This window comes from Saccoglossus kowalevskii, chromosome 13 (assembly GCF_978046115.1).
Source record: "Saccoglossus kowalevskii chromosome 13, keSacKowa6.1, whole genome shotgun sequence".
Lineage (NCBI taxonomy): Eukaryota > Metazoa > Hemichordata > Enteropneusta > Harrimaniidae > Saccoglossus > Saccoglossus kowalevskii.
In genome coordinates this window covers 6,873,412-6,897,656 of record NC_140653.1, presented here as the reverse complement: position 1 = coordinate 6,897,656, position 24,245 = coordinate 6,873,412, and the positions used below count along the sequence as shown (strand labels likewise).

Here is a 24,245-nt window from a genome sequence, read left to right as displayed (position 1 = left end):
ACCTATGTTACTGACTTCATAATTGTACGGTCTGTCAGGATTTAGATCTGTGAAACCTATGTTACTGACTTCATAATTATACGGTCTGTCAGGATTTAGATCTGTGAAACCTATGTTACTGACTTCATAATTGTACGGTCTGTCAAGATTTAGATCTGTGAAACCTATGTTACTGACTTCATAATTTTACGGTCTGTCAGGATTTAGATCTGTGAAACCTATGTTACTGACTTCATAATTGTATGGTCTGTCAGGATTTAGATCTGTGAAACCTATGTTACTGACTTCATAATTGTGCGGTCTGTCAGGATTTAGATCTGTGAAACCTATGTTACTGACTTCATAATTGTATGGTCTGTCAGGATTTAGATCTGTGAAACCTATGTTACTGACTTCATAATTGTACGGTCTGTCAGGATTTAGATCTGTGAAACCTATGTTACTGACTTCATAATTGTATGGTCTGTCAGGATTTAGATCTGTGAAACCTATGTTACTGACTTCATAATTGTGCGGTCTGTCAGGATTTAGATCTGTGAAACCTATGTTACTGACTTCATAATTGTATGGTCTGTCAGGATTTAGATCTGTGAAACCTATGTTACTGACTTCATAATTGTACGGTCTGTCAGGATTTAGATCTGTGAAACCTATGTTACTGACTTCATAATTGTATGGTCTGTCAGGATTTAGATCTGTGAAACCTATGTTACTGACTTCATAATTGTACGGTCTGTCAGGATTTAGATCTGTGAAACCTATGTTACTGACTTCATAATTGTACGGTCTGTCAGGACTTAGATCTGTGAAACCTATGTTACTGACTTCATAATTGTACGGTCTGTCAGGATTTAGATCTGTGAAACCTATGTTACTGACTTCATAATTGTACGGTCTGTCAGGATTTAGATCTGTGAAACCTATGTTACTGACTTAATAATTGTATGGTCTGTCAGGATTTAGATCTGTAAAACCTATGTTACTGACTTCATAATTATACGGTCTGTCAGGATTTAGATCTGTGAAACCTATGTTACTGACTTCATAATTGTACGGTCTGTCAGGATTTAGATCTGTGAAACCTATGTTACTGACTTCATAATTATACGGTCTGTCAGGATTTAGATCTGTGAAACCTATGTTACTGACTTCATAATTGTACGGTCTGTCAGGATTTAGATCTGTGAAACCTATGTTACTGACTTCATAATTATACGGTCTGTCAGGATTTAGATCTGTGAAACCTATGTTACTGACTTCATAATTGTACGGTCTGTCAGGATTTAGATCTGTGAAACCTATGTTACTGACTTCATAATTGTACGGTCTGTCAGGATTTAGATCTGTGAAACCTATGTTACTGACTTCATAATTGTACGGTCTGTCAGGATTTAGATCTGTGAAACCTATGTTACTGACTTCATAATTGTACGGTCTGTCAGGATTTAGATCTGTGAAACCTATGTTACTGACTTCATAATTGTATGGTCTGTCAGGATTTAGATCTGTGAAACCTATGTTACTGACTTCATAATTGTACGGTCTGTCAGGATTTAGATCTGTGAAACCTATGTTACTGACTTCATAATTGTACGGTCTGTCAGGATTTAGATCTGTGAAACCTATGTTACTGACTTCATAATTGTACGGTCTGTCAGGATTTAGATCTGTGAAACCTATGTTACTGACTTCATAATTGTATGGTCTGTCAGGATTTAGATCTGTGAAACCTATGTTACTGACTTCATAATTATACGGTCTGTCAGGATTTAGATCTGTGAAACCTATGTTACTGACTTCATAATTATACGGTCTGTCAGGATTTAGATCTGTGAAACCTATGTTACTGACTTCATAATTGTATGGTCTGTCAGGATTTAGATCTGTGAAACCTATGTTACTGACTTCATAATTATACGGTCTGTCAGGATTTAGATCTGTGAAACCTATGTTACTGACTTCATAATTGTACGGTCTGTCAGGATTTAGATCTGTGAAACCTATGTTACTGACTTCATAATTATACGGTCTGTCAGGATTTAGATCTGTGAAACCTATGTTACTGACTTCATAATTATACGGTCTGTCAGGATTTAGATCTGTGAAACCTATGTTACTGACTTCATAATTTTACGGTCTGTCAGGATTTAGATCTGTGAAACCTATGTTACTGACTTCATAATTGTATGGTCTGTCAGGATTTAGATCTGTGAAACCTATGTTACTGACTTCATAATTGTGCGGTCTGTCAGGATTTAGATCTGTGAAACCTATGTTACTGACTTCATAATTGTACGGTCTGTCAGGATTTAGATCTGTGAAACCTATGTTACTGACTTCATAATTGTACGGTCTGTCAGGATTTAGATCTGTGAAACCTATGTTACTGACTTCATAATTGTATGGTCTGTCAGGATTTAGATCTGTGAAACCTATGTTACTGACTTCATAATTGTACGGTCTGTCAGGATTTAGATCTGTGAAACCTATGTTACTGACTTCATAATTGTATGGTCTGTCAGGATTTAGATCTGTGAAACCTATGTTACTGACTTCATAATTGTGCGGTCTGTCAGGATTTAGATCTGTGAAACCTATGTTACTGACTTCATAATTGTATGGTCTGTCAGGATTTAGATCTGTGAAACCTATGTTACTGACTTCATAATTGTACGGTCTGTCAGGATTTAGATCTGTGAAACCTATGTTACTGACTTCATAATTATACGGTTTGTCAGGATTTAGATCTGTGAAACCTATGTTACTGACTTCATAATTATACGGTCTGTCAGGATTTAGATCTGTGAAACCTATGTTACTGACTTCATAATTGTACGGTCTGTCAGGATTTAGATCTGTGAAACCTATGTTACTGACTTCATAATTATACAGTCTGTCAGGATTTAGATCTGTGAAACCTATGTTACTGACTTCATAATTGTACGGTCTGTCAGGATTTAGATCTGTGAAACCTATGTTACTGACTTCATAATTGTACGGTCTGTCAGGATTTAGATCTGTGAAACCTATGTTACTGACTTCATAATTGTACGGTCTGTCAGGATTTAGATCTGTGAAACCTATGTTACTGACTTCATAATTGTATGGTCTGTCAGGATTTAGATCTGTGAAACCTATGTTACTGACTTCATAATTGTATGGTCTGTCAGGATTTAGATCTGTGAAACCTATGTTACTGACTTCATAATTATACGGTCTGTCAGGATTTAGATCTGTGAAACCTATGTTACTGACTTCATAATTGTACGGTCTGTCAGGATTTAGATCTGTGAAACCTATGTTACTGACTTCATAATTATACGGTCTGTCAGGATTTAGATCTGTGAAACCTATGTTACTGACTTCATAATTGTACGGTCTGTCAAGATTTAGATCTGTGAAACCTATGTTACTGACTTCATAATTTTACGGTCTGTCAGGATTTAGATCTGTGAAACCTATGTTACTGACTTCATAATTGTATGGTCTGTCAGGATTTAGATCTGTGAAACCTATGTTACTGACTTCATAATTGTGCGGTCTGTCAGGATTTAGATCTGTGAAACCTATGTTACTGACTTCATAATTGTATGGTCTGTCAGGATTTAGATCTGTGAAACCTATGTTACTGACTTCATAATTGTACGGTCTGTCAGGATTTAGATCTGTGAAACCTATGTTACTGACTTCATAATTGTATGGTCTGTCAGGATTTAGATCTGTGAAACCTATGTTACTGACTTCATAATTGTGCGGTCTGTCAGGATTTAGATCTGTGAAACCTATGTTACTGACTTCATAATTGTATGGTCTGTCAGGATTTAGATCTGTGAAACCTATGTTACTGACTTCATAATTGTACGGTCTGTCAGGATTTAGATCTGTGAAACCTATGTTACTGACTTCATAATTGTATGGTCTGTCAGGATTTAGATCTGTGAAACCTATGTTACTGACTTCATAATTGTACGGTCTGTCAGGATTTAGATCTGTGAAACCTATGTTACTGACTTCATAATTGTACGGTCTGTCAGGACTTAGATCTGTGAAACCTATGTTACTGACTTCATAATTGTACGGTCTGTCAGGATTTAGATCTGTGAAACCTATGTTACTGACTTCATAATTGTACGGTCTGTCAGGATTTAGATCTGTGAAACCTATGTTACTGACTTAATAATTGTATGGTCTGTCAGGATTTAGATCTGTAAAACCTATGTTACTGACTTCATAATTATACGGTCTGTCAGGATTTAGATCTGTGAAACCTATGTTACTGACTTCATAATTGTACGGTCTGTCAGGATTTAGATCTGTGAAACCTATGTTACTGACTTCATAATTATACGGTCTGTCAGGATTTAGATCTGTGAAACCTATGTTACTGACTTCATAATTGTACGGTCTGTCAGGATTTAGATCTGTGAAACCTATGTTACTGACTTCATAATTATACGGTCTGTCAGGATTTAGATCTGTGAAACCTATGTTACTGACTTCATAATTGTACGGTCTGTCAGGATTTAGATCTGTGAAACCTATGTTACTGACTTCATAATTGTACGGTCTGTCAGGATTTAGATCTGTGAAACCTATGTTACTGACTTCATAATTGTACGGTCTGTCAGGATTTAGATCTGTGAAACCTATGTTACTGACTTCATAATTGTACGGTCTGTCAGGATTTAGATCTGTGAAACCTATGTTACTGACTTCATAATTGTATGGTCTGTCAGGATTTAGATCTGTGAAACCTATGTTACTGACTTCATAATTGTACGGTCTGTCAGGATTTAGATCTGTGAAACCTATGTTACTGACTTCATAATTGTACGGTCTGTCAGGATTTAGATCTGTGAAACCTATGTTACTGACTTCATAATTGTACGGTCTGTCAGGATTTAGATCTGTGAAACCTATGTTACTGACTTCATAATTGTATGGTCTGTCAGGATTTAGATCTGTGAAACCTATGTTACTGACTTCATAATTATACGGTCTGTCAGGATTTAGATCTGTGAAACCTATGTTACTGACTTCATAATTATACGGTCTGTCAGGATTTAGATCTGTGAAACCTATGTTACTGACTTCATAATTGTATGGTCTGTCAGGATTTAGATCTGTGAAACCTATGTTACTGACTTCATAATTATACGGTCTGTCAGGATTTAGATCTGTGAAACCTATGTTACTGACTTCATAATTGTACGGTCTGTCAGGATTTAGATCTGTGAAACCTATGTTACTGACTTCATAATTATACGGTCTGTCAGGATTTAGATCTGTGAAACCTATGTTACTGACTTCATAATTATACGGTCTGTCAGGATTTAGATCTGTGAAACCTATGTTACTGACTTCATAATTTTACGGTCTGTCAGGATTTAGATCTGTGAAACCTATGTTACTGACTTCATAATTGTATGGTCTGTCAGGATTTAGATCTGTGAAACCTATGTTACTGACTTCATAATTGTGCGGTCTGTCAGGATTTAGATCTGTGAAACCTATGTTACTGACTTCATAATTGTACGGTCTGTCAGGATTTAGATCTGTGAAACCTATGTTACTGACTTCATAATTGTACGGTCTGTCAGGATTTAGATCTGTGAAACCTATGTTACTGACTTCATAATTGTATGGTCTGTCAGGATTTAGATCTGTGAAACCTATGTTACTGACTTCATAATTGTACGGTCTGTCAGGATTTAGATCTGTGAAACCTATGTTACTGACTTCATAATTGTATGGTCTGTCAGGATTTAGATCTGTGAAACCTATGTTACTGACTTCATAATTGTGCGGTCTGTCAGGATTTAGATCTGTGAAACCTATGTTACTGACTTCATAATTGTATGGTCTGTCAGGATTTAGATCTGTGAAACCTATGTTACTGACTTCATAATTGTACGGTCTGTCAGGATTTAGATCTGTGAAACCTATGTTACTGACTTCATAATTATACGGTTTGTCAGGATTTAGATCTGTGAAACCTATGTTACTGACTTCATAATTATACGGTCTGTCAGGATTTAGATCTGTGAAACCTATGTTACTGACTTCATAATTGTACGGTCTGTCAGGATTTAGATCTGTGAAACCTATGTTACTGACTTCATAATTATACAGTCTGTCAGGATTTAGATCTGTGAAACCTATGTTACTGACTTCATAATTGTACGGTCTGTCAGGATTTAGATCTGTGAAACCTATGTTACTGACTTCATAATTGTACGGTCTGTCAGGATTTAGATCTGTGAAACCTATGTTACTGACTTCATAATTGTACGGTCTGTCAGGATTTAGATCTGTGAAACCTATGTTACTGACTTCATAATTGTATGGTCTGTCAGGATTTAGATCTGTGAAACCTATGTTACTGACTTCATAATTGTATGGTCTGTCAGGATTTAGATCTGTGAAACCTATGTTACTGACTTCATAATTGTACGGTCTGTCAGGATTTAGATCTGTGAAACCTATGTTACTGACTTCATAATTGTACGGTCTGTCAGGACTTAGATCTGTGAAACCTATGTTACTGACTTCATAATTGTACGGTCTGTCAGGATTTAGATCTGTGAAACCTATGTTACTGACTTCATAATTGTACGGTCTGTCAGGATTTAGATCTGTGAAACCTATGTTACTGACTTAATAATTGTATGGTCTGTCAGGATTTAGATCTGTAAAACCTATGTTACTGACTTCATAATTATACGGTCTGTCAGGATTTAGATCTGTGAAACCTATGTTACTGACTTCATAATTGTACGGTCTGTCAGGATTTAGATCTGTGAAACCTATGTTACTGACTTCATAATTATACGGTCTGTCAGGATTTAGATCTGTGAAACCTATGTTACTGACTTCATAATTGTACGGTCTGTCAGGATTTAGATCTGTGAAACCTATGTTACTGACTTCATAATTATACGGTCTGTCAGGATTTAGATCTGTGAAACCTATGTTACTGACTTCATAATTGTACGGTCTGTCAGGATTTAGATCTGTGAAACCTATGTTACTGACTTCATAATTGTACGGTCTGTCAGGATTTAGATCTGTGAAACCTATGTTACTGACTTCATAATTGTACGGTCTGTCAGGATTTAGATCTGTGAAACCTATGTTACTGACTTCATAATTGTACGGTCTGTCAGGATTTAGATCTGTGAAACCTATGTTACTGACTTCATAATTGTATGGTCTGTCAGGATTTAGATCTGTGAAACCTATGTTACTGACTTCATAATTGTACGGTCTGTCAGGATTTAGATCTGTGAAACCTATGTTACTGACTTCATAATTATACGGTCTGTCAGGATTTAGATCTGTGAAACCTATGTTACTGACTTCATAATTGTACGGTCTGTCAGGATTTAGATCTGTGAAACCTATGTTACTGACTTCATAATTGTACGGTCTGTCAGGATTTAGATCTGTGAAACCTATGTTACTGACTTCATAATTGTACGGTCTGTCAGGATTTAGATCTGTGAAACCTATGTTACTGACTTCATAATTGTATGGTCTGTCAGGATTTAGATCTGTGAAACCTATGTTACTGACTTCATAATTGTACGGTCTGTCAGGATTTAGATCTGTGAAACCTATGTTACTGACTTCATAATTGTATGGTCTGTCAGGATTTAGATCTGTGAAACCTATGTTACTGACTTCATAATTGTACGGTCTATCAGGATTTAGATCTGTGAAACCTATGTTACTGACTTCATAATTATACGGTCTGTCAGGATTTAGATCTGTGAAACCTATGTTACTGACTTCATAATTGTACGGTCTGTCAGGATTTAGATCTGTGAAACCTATGTTACTGACTTCATAATTATACGGTCTGTCAGGATTTAGATCTGTGAAACCTATGTTACTGACTTCATAATTGTACGGTCTGTCAGGATTTAGATCTGTGAAACCTATGTTACTGACTTCATAATTGTACGGTCTGTCAGGATTTAGATCTGTGAAACCTATGTTACTGACTTCATAATTGTACGGTCTGTCAGGATTTAGATCTGTGAAACCTATGTTACTGACTTCATAATTGTACGGTCTGTCAGGATTTAGATCTGTGAAACCTATGTTACTGACTTCATAATTGTACGGTCTGTCAGGATTTAGATCTGTGAAACCTATGTTACTGACTTCATAATTGTATGGTCTGTCAGGATTTAGATCTGTGAAACCTATGTTACTGACTTCATAATTGTGCGGTCTGTCAGGATTTAGATCTGTGAAACCTATGTTACTGACTTCATAATTGTATGGTCTGTCAGGATTTAGATCTGTGAAACCTATGTTACTGACTTCATAATTGTACGGTCTGTCAGGATTTAGATCTGTGAAACCTATGTTACTGACTTCATAATTATACGGTTTGTCAGGATTTAGATCTGTGAAACCTATGTTACTGACTTCATAATTATACGGTCTGTCAGGATTTAGATCTGTGAAACCTATGTTACTGACTTCATAATTGTACGGTCTGTCAGGATTTAGATCTGTGAAACCTATGTTACTGACTTCATAATTATACAGTCTGTCAGGATTTAGATCTGTGAAACCTATGTTACTGACTTCATAATTGTACGGTCTGTCAGGATTTAGATCTGTGAAACCTATGTTACTGACTTCATAATTGTACGGTCTGTCAGGATTTAGATCTGTGAAACCTATGTTACTGACTTCATAATTGTACGGTCTGTCAGGATTTAGATCTGTGAAACCTATGTTACTGACTTCATAATTGTATGGTCTGTCAGGATTTAGATCTGTGAAACCTATGTTACTGACTTCATAATTGTATGGTCTGTCAGGATTTAGATCTGTGAAACCTATGTTACTGACTTCATAATTGTATGGTCTGTCAGGATTTAGATCTGTGAAACCTATGTTACTGACTTCATAATTGTACGGTCTGTCAGGATTTAGATCTGTGAAACCTATGTTACTGACTTCATAATTGTACGGTCTGTCAGGACTTAGATCTGTGAAACCTATGTTACTGACTTCATAATTATACGGTCTGTCAGGATTTAGATCTGTGAAACCTATGTTACTGACTTCATAATTGTATGGTCTGTCAGGATTTAGATCTGTAAAACCTATGTTACTGACTTCATAATTATACGGTCTGTCAGGATTTAGATCTGTGAAACCTATGTTACTGACTTCATAATTGTACGGTCTGTCAGGATTTAGATCTGTGAAACCTATGTTACTGACTTCATAATTATACGGTCTGTCAGGATTTAGATCTGTGAAACCTATGTTACTGACTTCATAATTGTACGGTCTGTCAGGATTTAGATCTGTGAAACCTATGTTACTGACTTCATAATTATACGGTCTGTCAGGATTTAGATCTGTGAAACCTATGTTACTGACTTCATAATTGTACGGTCTGTCAGGATTTAGATCTGTGAAACCTATGTTACTGACTTCATAATTGTACGGTCTGTCAGGATTTAGATCTGTGAAACCTATGTTACTGACTTCATAATTGTACGGTCTGTCAGGATTTAGATCTGTGAAACCTATGTTACTGACTTCATAATTGTACGGTCTGTCAGGATTTAGATCTGTGAAACCTATGTTACTGACTTCATAATTGTATGGTCTGTCAGGATTTAGATCTGTGAAACCTATGTTACTGACTTCATAATTGTACGGTCTGTCAGGATTTAGATCTGTGAAACCTATGTTACTGACTTCATAATTGTACGGTCTGTCAGGATTTAGATCTGTGAAACCTATGTTACTGACTTCATAATTGTACGGTCTGTCAGGATTTAGATCTGTGAAACCTATGTTACCGACTTCATAATTGTATGGTCTGTCAGGATTTAGATCTGTGAAACCTATGTTACTGACTTCATAATTGTATGGTCTGTCAGGATTTAGATCTGTGAAACCTATGTTACTGACTTCATAATTGTACGGTCTATCAGGATTTAGATCTGTGAAACCTATGTTACTGACTTCATAATTATACGGTCTGTCAGGATTTAGATCTGTGAAACCTATGTTACTGACTTCATAATTGTACGGTCTGTCAGGATTTAGATCTGTGAAACCTATGTTACTGACTTCATAATTGTACGGTCTGTCAGGACTTAGATCTGTGAAACCTATGTTACTGACTTCATAATTATACGGTCTGTCAGGATTTAGATCTGTGAAACCTATGTTACTGACTTCATAATTGTATGGTCTGTCAGGATTTAGATCTGTGAAACCTATGTTACTGACTTCATAATTGTACGGTCTGTCAGGATTTAGATCTGTGAAACCTATGTTACTGACTTCATAATTATACGGTCTGTCAGGATTTAGATCTGTGAAACCTATGTTACTGACTTCATAATTATACGGTCTGTCAGGATTTAGATCTGTGAAACCTATGTTACTGACTTCATAATTGTACGGTCTGTCAGGATTTAGATCTGTGAAACCTATGTTACTGACTTCATAATTATACGGTCTGTCAGGATTTAGATCTGTGAAACCTATGTTACTGACTTCATAATTGTACGGTCTGTCAGGATTTAGATCTGTGAAACCTATGTTACTGACTTCATAATTGTACGGTCTGTCAGGATTTAGATCTGTGAAACCTATGTTACTGACTTCATAATTATACGGTCTGTCAGGATTTAGATCTGTGAAACCTATGTTACTGACTTCATAATTGTACGGTCTGTCAGGATTTAGATCTGTGAAACCTATGTTACTGACTTCATAATTATACGGTCTGTCAGGATTTAGATCTGTGAAACCTATGTTACTGACTTCATAATTATACGGTCTGTCAGGATTTAGATCTGTGAAACCTATGTTACTGACTTCATAATTATACGGTCTGTCAGGATTTAGATCTGTGAAACCTATGTTACTGACTTCATAATTGTACGGTCTGTCAGGATTTAGATCTGTGAAACCTATGTTACTGACTTCATAATTATACGGTCTGTCAGGATTTAGATCTGTGAAACCTATGTTACTGACTTCATAATTGTACGGTCTGTCAGGATTTAGATCTGTGAAACCTATGTTACTGACTTCATAATTGTATGGTCTGTCAGGATTTAGATCTGTGAAACCTATGTTACTGACTTCATAATTGTACGGTCTGTCAGGATTTAGATCTGTGAAACCTATGTTACTGACTTCATAATTATACGGTCTGTCAGGATTTAGATCTGTGAAACCTATGTTACTGACTTCATAATTATACGGTCTGTCAGGATTTAGATCTGTGAAACCTATGTTACTGACTTCATAATTGTACGGTCTGTCAGGATTTAGATCTGTGAAACCTATGTTACTGACTTCATAATTATACGGTCTGTCAGGATTTAGATCTGTGAAACCTATGTTACTGACTTCATAATTGTACGGTCTGTCAGGATTTAGATCTGTGAAACCTATGTTACTGACTTCATAATTATACGGTCTGTCAGGATTTAGATCTGTGAAACCTATGTTACTGACTTCATAATTGTACGGTCTGTCAGGATTTAGATCTGTGAAACCTATGTTACTGACTTCATAATTGTACGGTCTGTCAGGATTTAGATCTGTGAAACCTATGTTACTGACTTCATAATTGTATGGTCTGTCAGGATTTAGATCTGTGAAACCTATGTTACTGACTTCATAATTATACGGTCTGTCAGGATTTAGATCTGTGAAACCTATGTTACTGACTTCATAATTGTACGGTCTGTCAGGATTTAGATCTGTGAAACCTATGTTACTGACTTCATAATTATACGGTCTGTCAGGATTTAGATCTGTGAAACCTATGTTACTGACTTCATAATTATACGGTCTGTCAGGATTTAGATCTGTGAAACCTATGTTACTGACTTCATAATTGTATGGTCTGTCAGGACTTAGATCTGTGAAACCTATGTTACTGACTTCATAATTGTACGGTCTGTCAGGATTTAGATCTGTGAAACCTATGTTACTGACTTCATAATTGTACGATCTGTCAGGATTTAGATCTGTGAAACCTATGTTACTGACTTCATAATTGTATGGTCTGTCAGGACTTAGATCTGTGAAACCTATGTTACTGACTTCATAATTGTACGGTCTGTCAGGATTTAGATCTGTGAAACCTATGTTACTGACTTCATAATTGTACGGTCTGTCAGGACTTAGATCTGTGAAACCTATGTTACTGACTTCATAATTGTACGGTCTGTCAGGATTTAGATCTGTGAAACCTATGTTACTGACTTCATAATTGTACGGTCTGTCAGGATTTAGATCTGTGAAACCTATGTTACTGACTTCATAATTGTACGGTCTGTCAGGACTTAGATCTGTGAAACCTATGTTACTGACTTCATAATTATACGGTCTGTCAGGATTTAGATCTGTGAAACCTATGTTACTGACTTCATAATTGTACGGTCTGTCAGGACTTAGATCTGTGAAACCTATGTTACTGAATTCATAATTGTACGGTCTGTCAGGATTTAGATCTGTGAAACCTATGTTACTGACTTCATAATTATACTGTCTGTCAGGATTTAGATCTGTGAAACCTATGTTACTGACTTCATAAATGTACGGTCTGTCAGGATTTAGATCTGTGAAATCTATGTTACTGACTTCATAATTGTACGGTCTGTCAGGATTTAGATCTGTGAAACCTATGTTACTGACTTCATAATTGTATGGTCTGTCAGGATTTAGATCTGTGAAACCTATGTTACTGACTTCATAATTGTACGGTCTGTCAGGATTTAGATCTGTGAAACCTATGTTACTGACTTCATAATTGTACGGTCTGTCAGGATTTAGATCTGTGAAACCTATGTTACTGACTTCATAATTATACGGTCTGTCAGGATTTAGATCTGTGAAACCTATGTTACTGACTTCATAATTGTACGGTCTGTCAGGACTTAGATCTGTGAAACCTATGTTACTGACTTCATAATTATACGGTCTGTCAGGATTTAGATCTGTGAAACCTATGTTACTGACTTCATAATTGTACGGTCTGTCAGGACTTAGATCTGTGAAACCTATGTTACTGAATTCATAATTGTACGGTCTGTCAGGATTTAGATCTGTGAAACCTATGTTACTGACTTCATAATTATACTGTCTGTCAGGATTTAGATCTGTGAAACCTATGTTACTGACTTCATAAATGTACGGTCTGTCAGGATTTAGATCTGTGAAATCTATGTTACTGACTTCATAATTGTACGGTCTGTCAGGATTTAGATCTGTGAAACCTATGTTACTGACTTCATAATTGTATGGTCTGTCAGGATTTAGATCTGTGAAACCTATGTTACTGACTTCATAATTGTACGGTCTGTCAGGATTTAGATCTGTGAAACCTATGTTACTGACTTCATAATTGTACGGTCTGTCAGGATTTAGATCTGTGAAACCTATGTTACTGACTTCATAATTATACGGTCTGTCAGGATTTAGATCTGTGAAACCTATGTTACTGACTTCATAATTGTATGGTCTGTCAGGATTTAGATCTGTGAAACCTATGTTACTGACTTCATAATTATACGGTCTGTCAGGATTTAGATCTGTGAAACCTATGTTACTGACTTCATAATTGTATGGTCTGTCAGGATTTAGATCTGTGAAACCTATGTTACTGACTTCATAATTGTACGGTCTATCAGGATTTAGATCTGTGAAACCTATGTTACTGACTTCATAATTATACGGTCTGTCAGGATTTAGATCTGTGAAACCTATGTTACTGACTTCATAATTGTACGGTCTGTCAGGATTTAGATCTGTGAAACCTATGTTACTGACTTCATAATTGATTCTGAGAACAGGTTTAATTGATTTATGGAAGTAGGTATGAAACCATTTGAACTCAGCCTTTAAACAATATTTATTCCATAATAAAAAACACATGTGCATGAATCACTAAAGTAAACAAGGCCTGGCAACTGTTGTATATTCTTGATTTGACATCTAGAAAATGCATACAGTTGACATCTGGAAGCTTTTGCTTTTTTTTTTTTTGTACCGTATTTTCCCTCTCAGTAGCGTATTCACTAAGATAGGGTATTTCTCTGGTCAAAACAAATTATTAGTCCCCGTTCGGACACAGTCCGAAAAAGGGGACTTATGTTTTGACTTGCGTGCGTGTGTGCGTGCCTGTCCGTGTGTTGGTGCGTGTCTGTGTGTGTGCAACCGTGCATGCGTCCGAACCTGTATCTTAGAAATGCCTGGACCAATCACAATCAAACTTCACACATACATCATACATGATATTATACATATGCACGTCAATTTGTTTCACGATCTGATTCAAAATGGCTGAATGGCGGCCATTTTTTTGCTAAAAATCATCAAAATCAAGTATTTCTCAGCTGTTTACAGATGGATTTTGTTCAAACTTGGTATATACATTAGACATTATTTTGTTGAAAGTACTTTTTAATTAATTATATGTGTTTTAAAAGAAACTTTACAAAATGGTATCCATAGTCAGTTTCACTGAAATTTGATATTAGCATGATTTACAATGACTAGTTACTTTAATTAAATGCTACAAACACTAGTGTAGATTCTGTAAACTGTACATTTTATGGTTTATGGATATGTACCAAATTTCAAGAAACGACCACAGTAAATTGTTCACTGCTACAAAATGTTATGACTTTCATGAATGTTTGATTCTTGTAAGTACTAAAAGTAGTTTTACAATAATTACTGTAAAGTAATTTATTTTCATTATTTTTGCTGAAGGAATGATCAATGAAAATTAAATCCAGAGAAAGTATTTTTTTCTTCTTCTATGTTTTACATTCAACTCATAGAAATTCAGTTAAAATAAATGTCATACAAAACACCCAAAATGTCTTTTCCGTGAAAATTAATTTCAGCTAAAATAAGGTATTTTACAGTAGTATGTTTTATTAGAAAACTAATTTGATATTTGTTTGATTGGAACTGATTTCTTGAAGCACTGCAAGCACTGTTTATTAATATACATCTGCCACCATATCTTCATATAATAATACACAGGGCATCTGTATCCTACCTTATATGAAAATGCAAATTCCATATATGGAAATATATGTGGTATTTTCAAGATGTTGGACATGTTTAAAAGGAAGTTAATGATAATGAGAAACTTTGAATAACTTTCACCATCATTTTTCAATTACATGCTTCATACTGCAAGTGATAGCTCAATAATGATTTATAAAGGTTATTAATAGGATACTGCTAAGTATGTACTCAGACAGTTCACATTTGCATTGACCTTCCCTAATAGCTGAATTGTCATCATGCTTCCTCATGCTTCCTCATAATATCTGTATATTATTGCTTGTCTGAATATAAAGTATGCTAATGTTTTTAGCATTGCTACATGTATGAAAGACTTGGTTGACATCACAAGTTTTTACAGACATAGTTAACGTGTCAAGACTGGCAGGCATTATACTATAATGTATTAATCTTATCTCATTTTTGATAATAGGAGCATGCTGTTACTATGCCAACAACGTGGGTGATGGCTTGTTCATATGCACCTTCAGGAACTATGGTAGCTTGTGGGTGAGTGTACATCTAATCTTAAGTTATCAGCATTTTATCATTACTCTTTTTTATGTGCGTTATGCGAAATTATCCAAAATGTCATGTGTTGTTATATTTGCCAAAAGAAATTTTTGCAATTTGTGGTAATTTGACAGCATTCAGGAGAATGACATTCTTTAAAAGTGGCTTAAGTATCCCAATGAAATGTTCACTACTAAAATATTTTCTGATTGCCAGATTTGCTCCAGTATAAATGCATATGTATAAAAATTCACATTCGCAAACTAAAACATTAAAATATTACTCATTTTAGCCATGGAAATACTTAATATGTAATTTATGCATTAAAGTACATGTGCTACTGATAGATCAAATAAGGTACTGTGGAATACTTCATTTTCGCTGGAATTAATTTTCGCTGAAAAGGCTTTTTGGGCGTTTTGTATGGAATTTATTTTCACTGATTTTTGATGACTTTAATGTGAAATATAGGAAAAAAAGTATATTCGCTGGATTTTATTTTCACGGAAACATCCCTTCAGCGAAAATAGCGAAAATAAATTCCAAGCGAAAATAAAGTATTCTACAGTATTCTTTATCTTTTGAGTGGTTTATTGTATTTCCTGTGTTCAACAGTATATCCTATCCTTGGGGGCGTACATCTGGGCATTTTCACTGCTTGGCAACCATCGTGGTGAAACGAAAGCCTGAAAACTCTCAGAAAACTGTGCTTTGGGATAGTTGTTTAGACTTTCCTGAACAGTATAACAGCATAATCCATACATGTGCAACATATATAAATTTGGTTGTTTAGATTTGTCTCTCAGTTGATTTTATGCTGTTATCTTGACTTCTGCTGTTTTCACCGGTGTTCCACAGCAGCTCACGCAAAGCCCATAAAAATTCATGCTACAGTGGTGTGCAATATGGAACATTCTGTGATGTAGCTATAAATAAAGTCTTTTTATCTCATTGCAGGGGACTGGACAATAAATGTTCTATTTATCAATTGAGTCTAGATGAAGATGTTGCCAGTAAGAAACGCACAGTAGCCATGCATACAAGCTATATGTCATGTTGTTCATTTACAAATTCAGATCAACAGGTTTGTAACCACTACATCCCCAAAATGAATGCATTCTCATTTCTAACATGCATGTAATGTTAATGAATGTCAGTATTTTCATCATTTTCACCGTCTCCATCAACTATTTCTTGTATACTTTCTTTTAGATACTAACAGGAAGTGGTGACAGTACATGTGCATTGTGGGATGTAGAAAGTGGTCAGTTATTACAAAGTTTCCATGGGCACAATGCAGATGTCATGAGTCTTGACCTTTCACCTTCAGAATCAGGAAATACATTTGTATCAGGGGTAGGTTATGTCCTTTACTTACCTTTACTGATGGTAATCATCTTTCTATCAAATATTTCCTTCACTTACCATTATTTGCGATAATCATATATGTATCAGCTAAAATACATGTAATTCAGTCACACCTCTAATAATGACACATATTTGTTCTACTTCCATAGGGATGTGATAAGCAAGCATTAGTATGGGATATGAGAACAGGGCAGTGTGTACAGTCATTTGATGGACATGAGTCTGATATCAATGCAGTCAGGTTTTTTCCAAGTGGTGATGCCTTCGCCACTGCTTCTGATGATGCAACAGTAAGTCCGACTTAGCATTCAGTCTAATTAGCTCACAAATTCATGTTTCTAGGGGGTGGGCGCTTAGTCTACTTTGATAAAATTAAAATTGCAAAATGAGTTGCATTGTCATTGATTTCCACGACACATTCACAATAACAAAACAGAAATGATTAAAAAACAATAATACACACATTTTTACCTTGCCTGTATAATCAAAGGTAGAATGGAAAGATATATTAAGGGGAAAATTTCAATAACTTTACTAACTCTATCCCTAACTTTATCAAACTTGGTCACCTTATTCATCAGTATAAAGTCTTCTTTTAGTATGAATGACAGATGTCCTGTATGAAAATATGCAAAAATTGAGAAAATCTGATAAAATATTTTGACTGTTTCTACTTCACTGGTGAACCACATTCAAAGGTCACTGATCTCAGTTGAAATATGCATTGTTGTATGTGTTCAATGAAGCAAATCATTTATCTTGTAGTAATATTCTTGGTAATGTATCTCCCAAATCCCATGGGAATACTATACTGGGTTTCAAAACCAACTCATAGAGCTGTTGCACAGTCTGATACACATTTGCAAATCTACCAATAAATCGTTACAGAAAACAAGATGTCAGAAAATCACTTTTGGTCAAGATCTGAAGCCAATTGAAAATCTGTTTAGTCCTAAGTTATCAAATCAAAAACAATACATGAAAAGTACATAAAAAGCAAAACGCTGCATCCAGCCACATTTAGAAAAGAAAATTGTACTGAAAAATATGTATTCTGTATTTGACAAAAAGGTTCATTTGACAAATGAAAATCAAAATTCATAGGAATGTGCACCTCTTTCAAATTTGTTCATTTCATGATGATATCTTCAATTCTCTAATTTTGGTGAATATTTTTGTCATTTTCGGTAAAAAGTGATATTTTCAACTTCTTGTTAAAAACCGCAAGTCCAATTGCTTTGATATTACATATATACATGTAGGTACTACATGTGGACCTCTCTCAGATTTGTTCATTTTGTAATGATATCTTTAATTCTCTAATTTTGATTAAAATTATTGTAATTTTTGGTAAAAAGTGATATTTTTGTCTTGTTGAAACCGGTTGCTTTGAATACTATACATACTGTTCATTTTCTAATGATATCTTTAGTTCTTTAATTGAAATGTGCATTGCTAACAGCGGAGCTATTTCAGCCAACAGGCTGCTTGTCATTATTTTTTTCGATTGTACACAAACTGTTGATGCAAAGCAATTTTCGTGCATGATTTGACCTGATAGGTCATTCTGTTATTGACTAATCAGAATGCAGTGTTGTACCAATGCAATTCTCAGGGAATTCTCAAAGGCATTCAGGTAACGCAATGTGTGGAAGTGAATTATCAACAATCTGTTGAAAATGATTTTTTCTTAAAAACTGGTAATTAGCAATTTTTGTAAGGTGAACTGCTAATGGAAGCACTTGCCGTCGTTCATGGCTGTAACACGTTACTGTTGAAGTGTAGTTTACGAACTGTGGTCTACACATTGGCACGATATTTACAGTTGTTGACGTCCATGCTGTATTACCGGTATATAAATTTGATTACCGTTATTCGGAAAAAGTCAAACATTGCTCAAAGACTAGGTTTTATGACTAGACAGTCAAATTTGGTGCATTTTGGATGGGATGGGTACTTAGCCGAACCTGATCTCAAAAATAGAAATTCCCCTAAAATGGGAGTGTGCACTTAGTCAAGTATTGGCACTGAGTCAGACGAGTAAGGTATACTAAACTTTAATAAATTTCACTCGTAATGTGGGTGATTAGAGGAGGTGTGTTATTGAAAAGGTGATATTTGGCTCATCTGAATGAGTGATTATAATATTGGGTGCCTTACATCCCTATGGGAGAGTATTGTGCTGTTTATGGTGAGTCAGTATGTATATGCCGCTGAATTCAAACAATAAGCAAATTGAACAAAAAACATTTACTTTTTCTCTGCCATTTTCTGATGATTTATTCTATACCATGTTGTTATCATTTCAGTGTCGGTTATATGATTTAAGGGCTGACAGAGAAGTGAATATTTATACTAAAGAGAGTATATTATTTGGAGCAACTTGTCTGGATTTCTCTTTGAGTGGTAAGTTACATACAATGACTTGTCTGGATTTTTTTTTGAGTGGTAAGTAACATACAATGACTCTCTGGATTTCTTTTTGAGTGGTAAGTAACATACAATGACTTGTCTGGATTTCTCTTTGAGTGGTAATTTACATACAATGACTTGTCTGGATTTCTCTTTGAGTGGTAAGTAACATACTATGACTTGTCTGGATTTCTCTTTGAGTGGTAAGTAACATACAATGACTTGTCTGGATTTCTCTTTGAGTGGTAAGTAACATACAATGACTTGTGTAGATTTCTCTTTGAGTGGTAATTTACATACAATGACTTGTCTGGATTTCTCTTTGAGTGGTAAGTTACACACAATGACTTGTCTGGATTTCTCTTTGAGTGGTAATTTATGTACAATGTCTTGTCTGGATTTTTTTGAGTGGTAAGTAGCATACAATGTCTTGTCTGGATTTCTCTTTGAGTGGTAAGTAACATACAATGACTTGTCTGGATTTCTCTTTGAGCGGTAATTTACATACAATGACTTGTCTGGATTTCTCTTTGAGTGGTAAGTTACATACAATGACTTGTCTGGATTTCTCTTTGAGTGGTAAGTAACATACAATGACTTGTCTGGATTTCTCTTTGAGTGGTAAGTAACATACAATGACTTGTGTAGATTTCTCTTTGAGTGGTAATTTACATACTATGACTTGTCTGGATTTCTCTTTGAGTGGTAAGTAACATACAGTGACTTGTGTAGATTTCTCTTTGAGTGGTAAGTAACATACAATGACTTGTCTGGATTTCTCTTTGAGTGGTAATTTACATACTATGACTTGTCTGGATTTCTCTTTGAGTGGTAAGTAACATACAATGACTTGTCTGGATTTCTCTTTGGTAATTTACATACTATGACTTGTCTGGATTTCTCTTTGAGTGGTAAGTTACACACAATGACTTGTCTGGATTTCTCTTTGAGTGGTAATTTATGTACAATGTCTTGTCTGGATTTTTTTGAGTGGTAAGTAACATACAATGTCTTGTCTGGATTTCTCTTTGAGTGGTAAGTAACATACAATGACTTGTCTGGATTTCTCTTTGAGCGGTAATTTACATACAATGACTTGTCTGGATTTCTCTTTGAGTGGTAAGTAACATACTATGACTTGTCTGGATTTCTCTTTGAGTGGTAAGTAACATACTATGTCTTGTCTGGATTTCTCTTTGAGTGGTAATTTACGTACAATGTCTTGTCAGGATTTTTTTGAGTGGTAAGTTACATACAATGACTTGTCTGGATTTCTCTTTGAGTAGTAAGTTACATACTATGACATGTCTGGATTTCTATTTGAGTTGTAAGTTTCATACAATGACTTGTCTGGATTTCTTTTTAGTGGTAATTTAACTTACATACAATGACTTGTTTACATACAACAACTTGTCTGAATTTTTCTTTGAGTAGTAATTTACATACAATGACTTGTCTGGATTTTTTTGAGTGGTAAGTTACATAGAATCACCCACATTGGGTGCTCAAAAATTGCATATAATCATGTTGAATGGAAATAATCTGTTAGAGATGGTGTTTTTCTGCTTAAAGAATTGTCGTTGTTATGCTAGTTCAAATTTCATGTAAACAAACAATATATTTTACAGACATTGCATGCATCGTTATGGGTCCCATATCAAACTCAATGTGGCATGACGATTATATAGCACTTTTATTTTTTCCTCAATATTTGAATTAATATATGTCTGTTTGTTTTCAAGCTTTGACTTGTGTTTATCTTGCAGGTCGTCTATTATTTGTTGGTTATAATGACTATACAGTAAATATATGGGATACTTTAAAGGGTATACGACTGGCTATATTGTATGGCCATGAAAACAGAGTTAGTTGTCTATCAGTATCACCAGACGGAACATCTTTGTGTACAGGCAGCTGGGACTACACACTTAGAGTTTGGGCCTAACAAAATGGACTTGACATGTGGTAAAAGTCACTGAGCTCTTGTACCTCATATGCAATCACAAGTTGGTGTGTTTTAATTCATTGCGTCACATGACAAGAATTATATGAGATTTAGCTGATTACTACCAGAAACACCCATGAACTGTTACCAGATATGTTGTCTGAGATGTACATTGCTTTTAAACACCATGTACATCATTTTTCAAAATGTTTGTCATCTTATTCTGAAAACATACAATAATAACATTCGACTGTCACCTCATTTGTCCTGAGGCTGGTATCAGAGTTAATTTGTCTAATTAACAGTCTGGATAATCCATTTCAAAAGGTATAAGTGCATTACTAACGGATCATGTAAAGGAGCCCAGTTAATCAGAGATTTAGATAATTCAACTGTGTATCTATTTATTTTTCATCAGCACAAACATAGACAGAGGTGCTATTTTATCAGTTACTGTAGTGTTAATCAGTGTATGGGTGTTATCAATATTGAACTTCTCTGGAACCCACATTTTGAATGATTTTATTTTCCCAAACAAAGTAATATAATACCTTGAATATGCAATATAAATTCATTATTATAATTATTATTATGATACTTGATTAATTATTTATTGTTGATAAGTGTGATGTTTTGTGTGAAGGGCAAGACTTGTTTGTATAGGTGTCTGTTGTCGCATGTGAAGCATTATTTCATTTTCTAGAGTACATAACTTTGGATTGAAATGCATGTTGTATTGTTATGTCACTTACTGTGATTACTGGCTTGTCTCACAATGGCAGGTGATGCAAGTCTACCATTTGTAAGTCTTTATTAAACTGTCACAGTTGTATTGCATTCTGTTCATGCATGAAATACATTTTATACGCAAAAGTTGAAAATGCATTTGACAACTGTGCTGTTTTAATTCAGATTTAATTTCCTCCTTAGTACTTATTCATTTGAACATTTATAATAATCATTTTAGAAGTGCACTATTTTTACCAGTACTACCAGTAGTTCTGTCAATAATTTATTTATTTATTTATTAAGGTGCAATATAGTTTTAATTTAAGCATGACTGTATCAGCAATGAAACTTTGATATGTAATTGTAATATGTCTACTAGAGTGTGGTTTGTCATGTGACTGCCTTTATTTGTTGTTAATTATGGATACAATTGTTTGTAAATACTTACCACACTTAATGTCATGTTATTTCATCATTGGGTGTACAGACCTATACAAATCAACTTTATTTATGGAGTGAAATTGACCAGTATCTGATGGTTATATGTGATTGGGTATAAATGTACGTGATGAACAATTGAGCAATGAGCAAAATATGTAAATTTAATCATATTTTATTATATTTTCATTTGAAAAATGCAGTGCATAGTTAAAGTAAAATAATATATCTGTAGATTATATATATATATGTGTGCAACCATTGTGACAACCCACAACATATTCCACTCACAATGTGAAATATAAAATAGATTTAAAGAACGATGGTTATCGTGTTCATCCCATATCAAACAAAATTTGTTGTGAAAACCATCGTCCTTTAAACAATAATATGAAATTGCAACAGTTTTTTTTAGCTATTTTGCATAAAATAAAATTTTTACATTTCAGTTATTTGTTGCAAATGTTACTAAATTAAAGTTGCATTCACATTTTGCAAATATGTGAAATATCATTCTCAGAATACAGTAAAAACCTAAAATGTGAAATTATGTTTTTTTTTGGCTGAAAAAAAGGACCTTTCCACACATTTTATTTTAAGGTTTTTATCCCGTATTTTATTACACGTTACTGACCTCTAAACACAATCAAAACCTTTTATGTCAAGGATTTCCTATTCAAGAATCTAACTTGCTTCAAGAGAGCTTCTTCAATTTATTTTTACTAGGATTGGCCAGATTAGCAAAATGTAAATGCAGCTTAAGTTGTAGCTATGTCAGAATCAAGCTAAAATGACATTACTAGCAATCTTTCACAAAAAATGTTCTGAAATACCTGGTTTAACTACATGTACATGCGACACATTTTTAGAGCTAATGAACTAAAACTCTATTTTAATTATAAATTTTTGAATAGTGTATGCAACATAATATGTGTCAGACATTAACAAATCTACATATAAAGCACTGTATTTTGTAAATGTATAAATGTGTGCATCGTTTGTATTATACAACCCTCCAAGTTATTTTGTGTAACCTTTATGAAAGCAATGACTTGTATTCAAACCCAACCAGACCACCTTGTGTATCTCTTATCTCTGTAACCATATTTGTATGTATTCTCATGTAAATACCCATTTTATCACAATGTATAGAGAAATTATTTATTATTTAGCAGTCTTTCTTAAAGTTGTATCTTAAATAAACTGCCCTATAAACTACCCTTTAGGATTCAGTCTTTATATATATATATATGAGTGACCTCGTTTATGTCATTGCTACTGAATACTACCGGTACCACTAATTTGTATTATATAATCAGACATATATTGGCGTAATCACCATTCTATCTCTGGCATGTTAAACTGTTCTTGAGGTCTACATGCGCCCTCTAGTGGCCAACCTGAGTAAGTACCTTGGAGGCAACCTACAACCAAATTTTGTTCTTGTGTTGCACAATTATAAAAAATATCACCTTCCAAAGGCTGAAGTGCATTATGTTAAAATCATTGGTTTGATCTATTTAAACAAATTCAGTAAGTAAAATATTGCTTGCTTCATTACATTTCAAAATAATAGAGCACATTGATTGTTCAATCAAGTACCTAAATTCATTTTATGAATTAGTCTGACTGGAGCAAGCATATGTCACAAAGTTGTGGGGCATGTTGATTGATGTAATTTAATCACGACCATAAACCTGTTTTTTTTCATAAATACAAGTTTCAATCCAACCAGCCAATCAAAGTGACA

General features: G+C 34.6%; 1 protein-coding gene across 1 annotated transcript in view; it reads left to right on the top strand.

Moving 5' to 3' along the window:
• Window positions 1–21,461, top strand: part of LOC100368053 (guanine nucleotide-binding protein subunit beta-5-like) — a 33,998-nt gene extending 12,537 nt beyond the window's left edge. The window contains exons 3-8 of the mRNA XM_002740478.4: window positions 15,524–15,600; window positions 16,561–16,687; window positions 16,816–16,959; window positions 17,121–17,261; window positions 19,281–19,377; window positions 21,150–21,461. Of these exons, the coding sequence (XP_002740524.2) occupies window positions 15,524–15,600; window positions 16,561–16,687; window positions 16,816–16,959; window positions 17,121–17,261; window positions 19,281–19,377; window positions 21,150–21,328 (765 nt within the window). The 3' untranslated portion in view covers window positions 21,329–21,461. The remainder of the gene's footprint in view (window positions 1–15,523; window positions 15,601–16,560; window positions 16,688–16,815; window positions 16,960–17,120; window positions 17,262–19,280; window positions 19,378–21,149) is intronic.
• The last annotated feature ends 2,784 nt before the right edge of the window (window positions 21,462–24,245 follow it).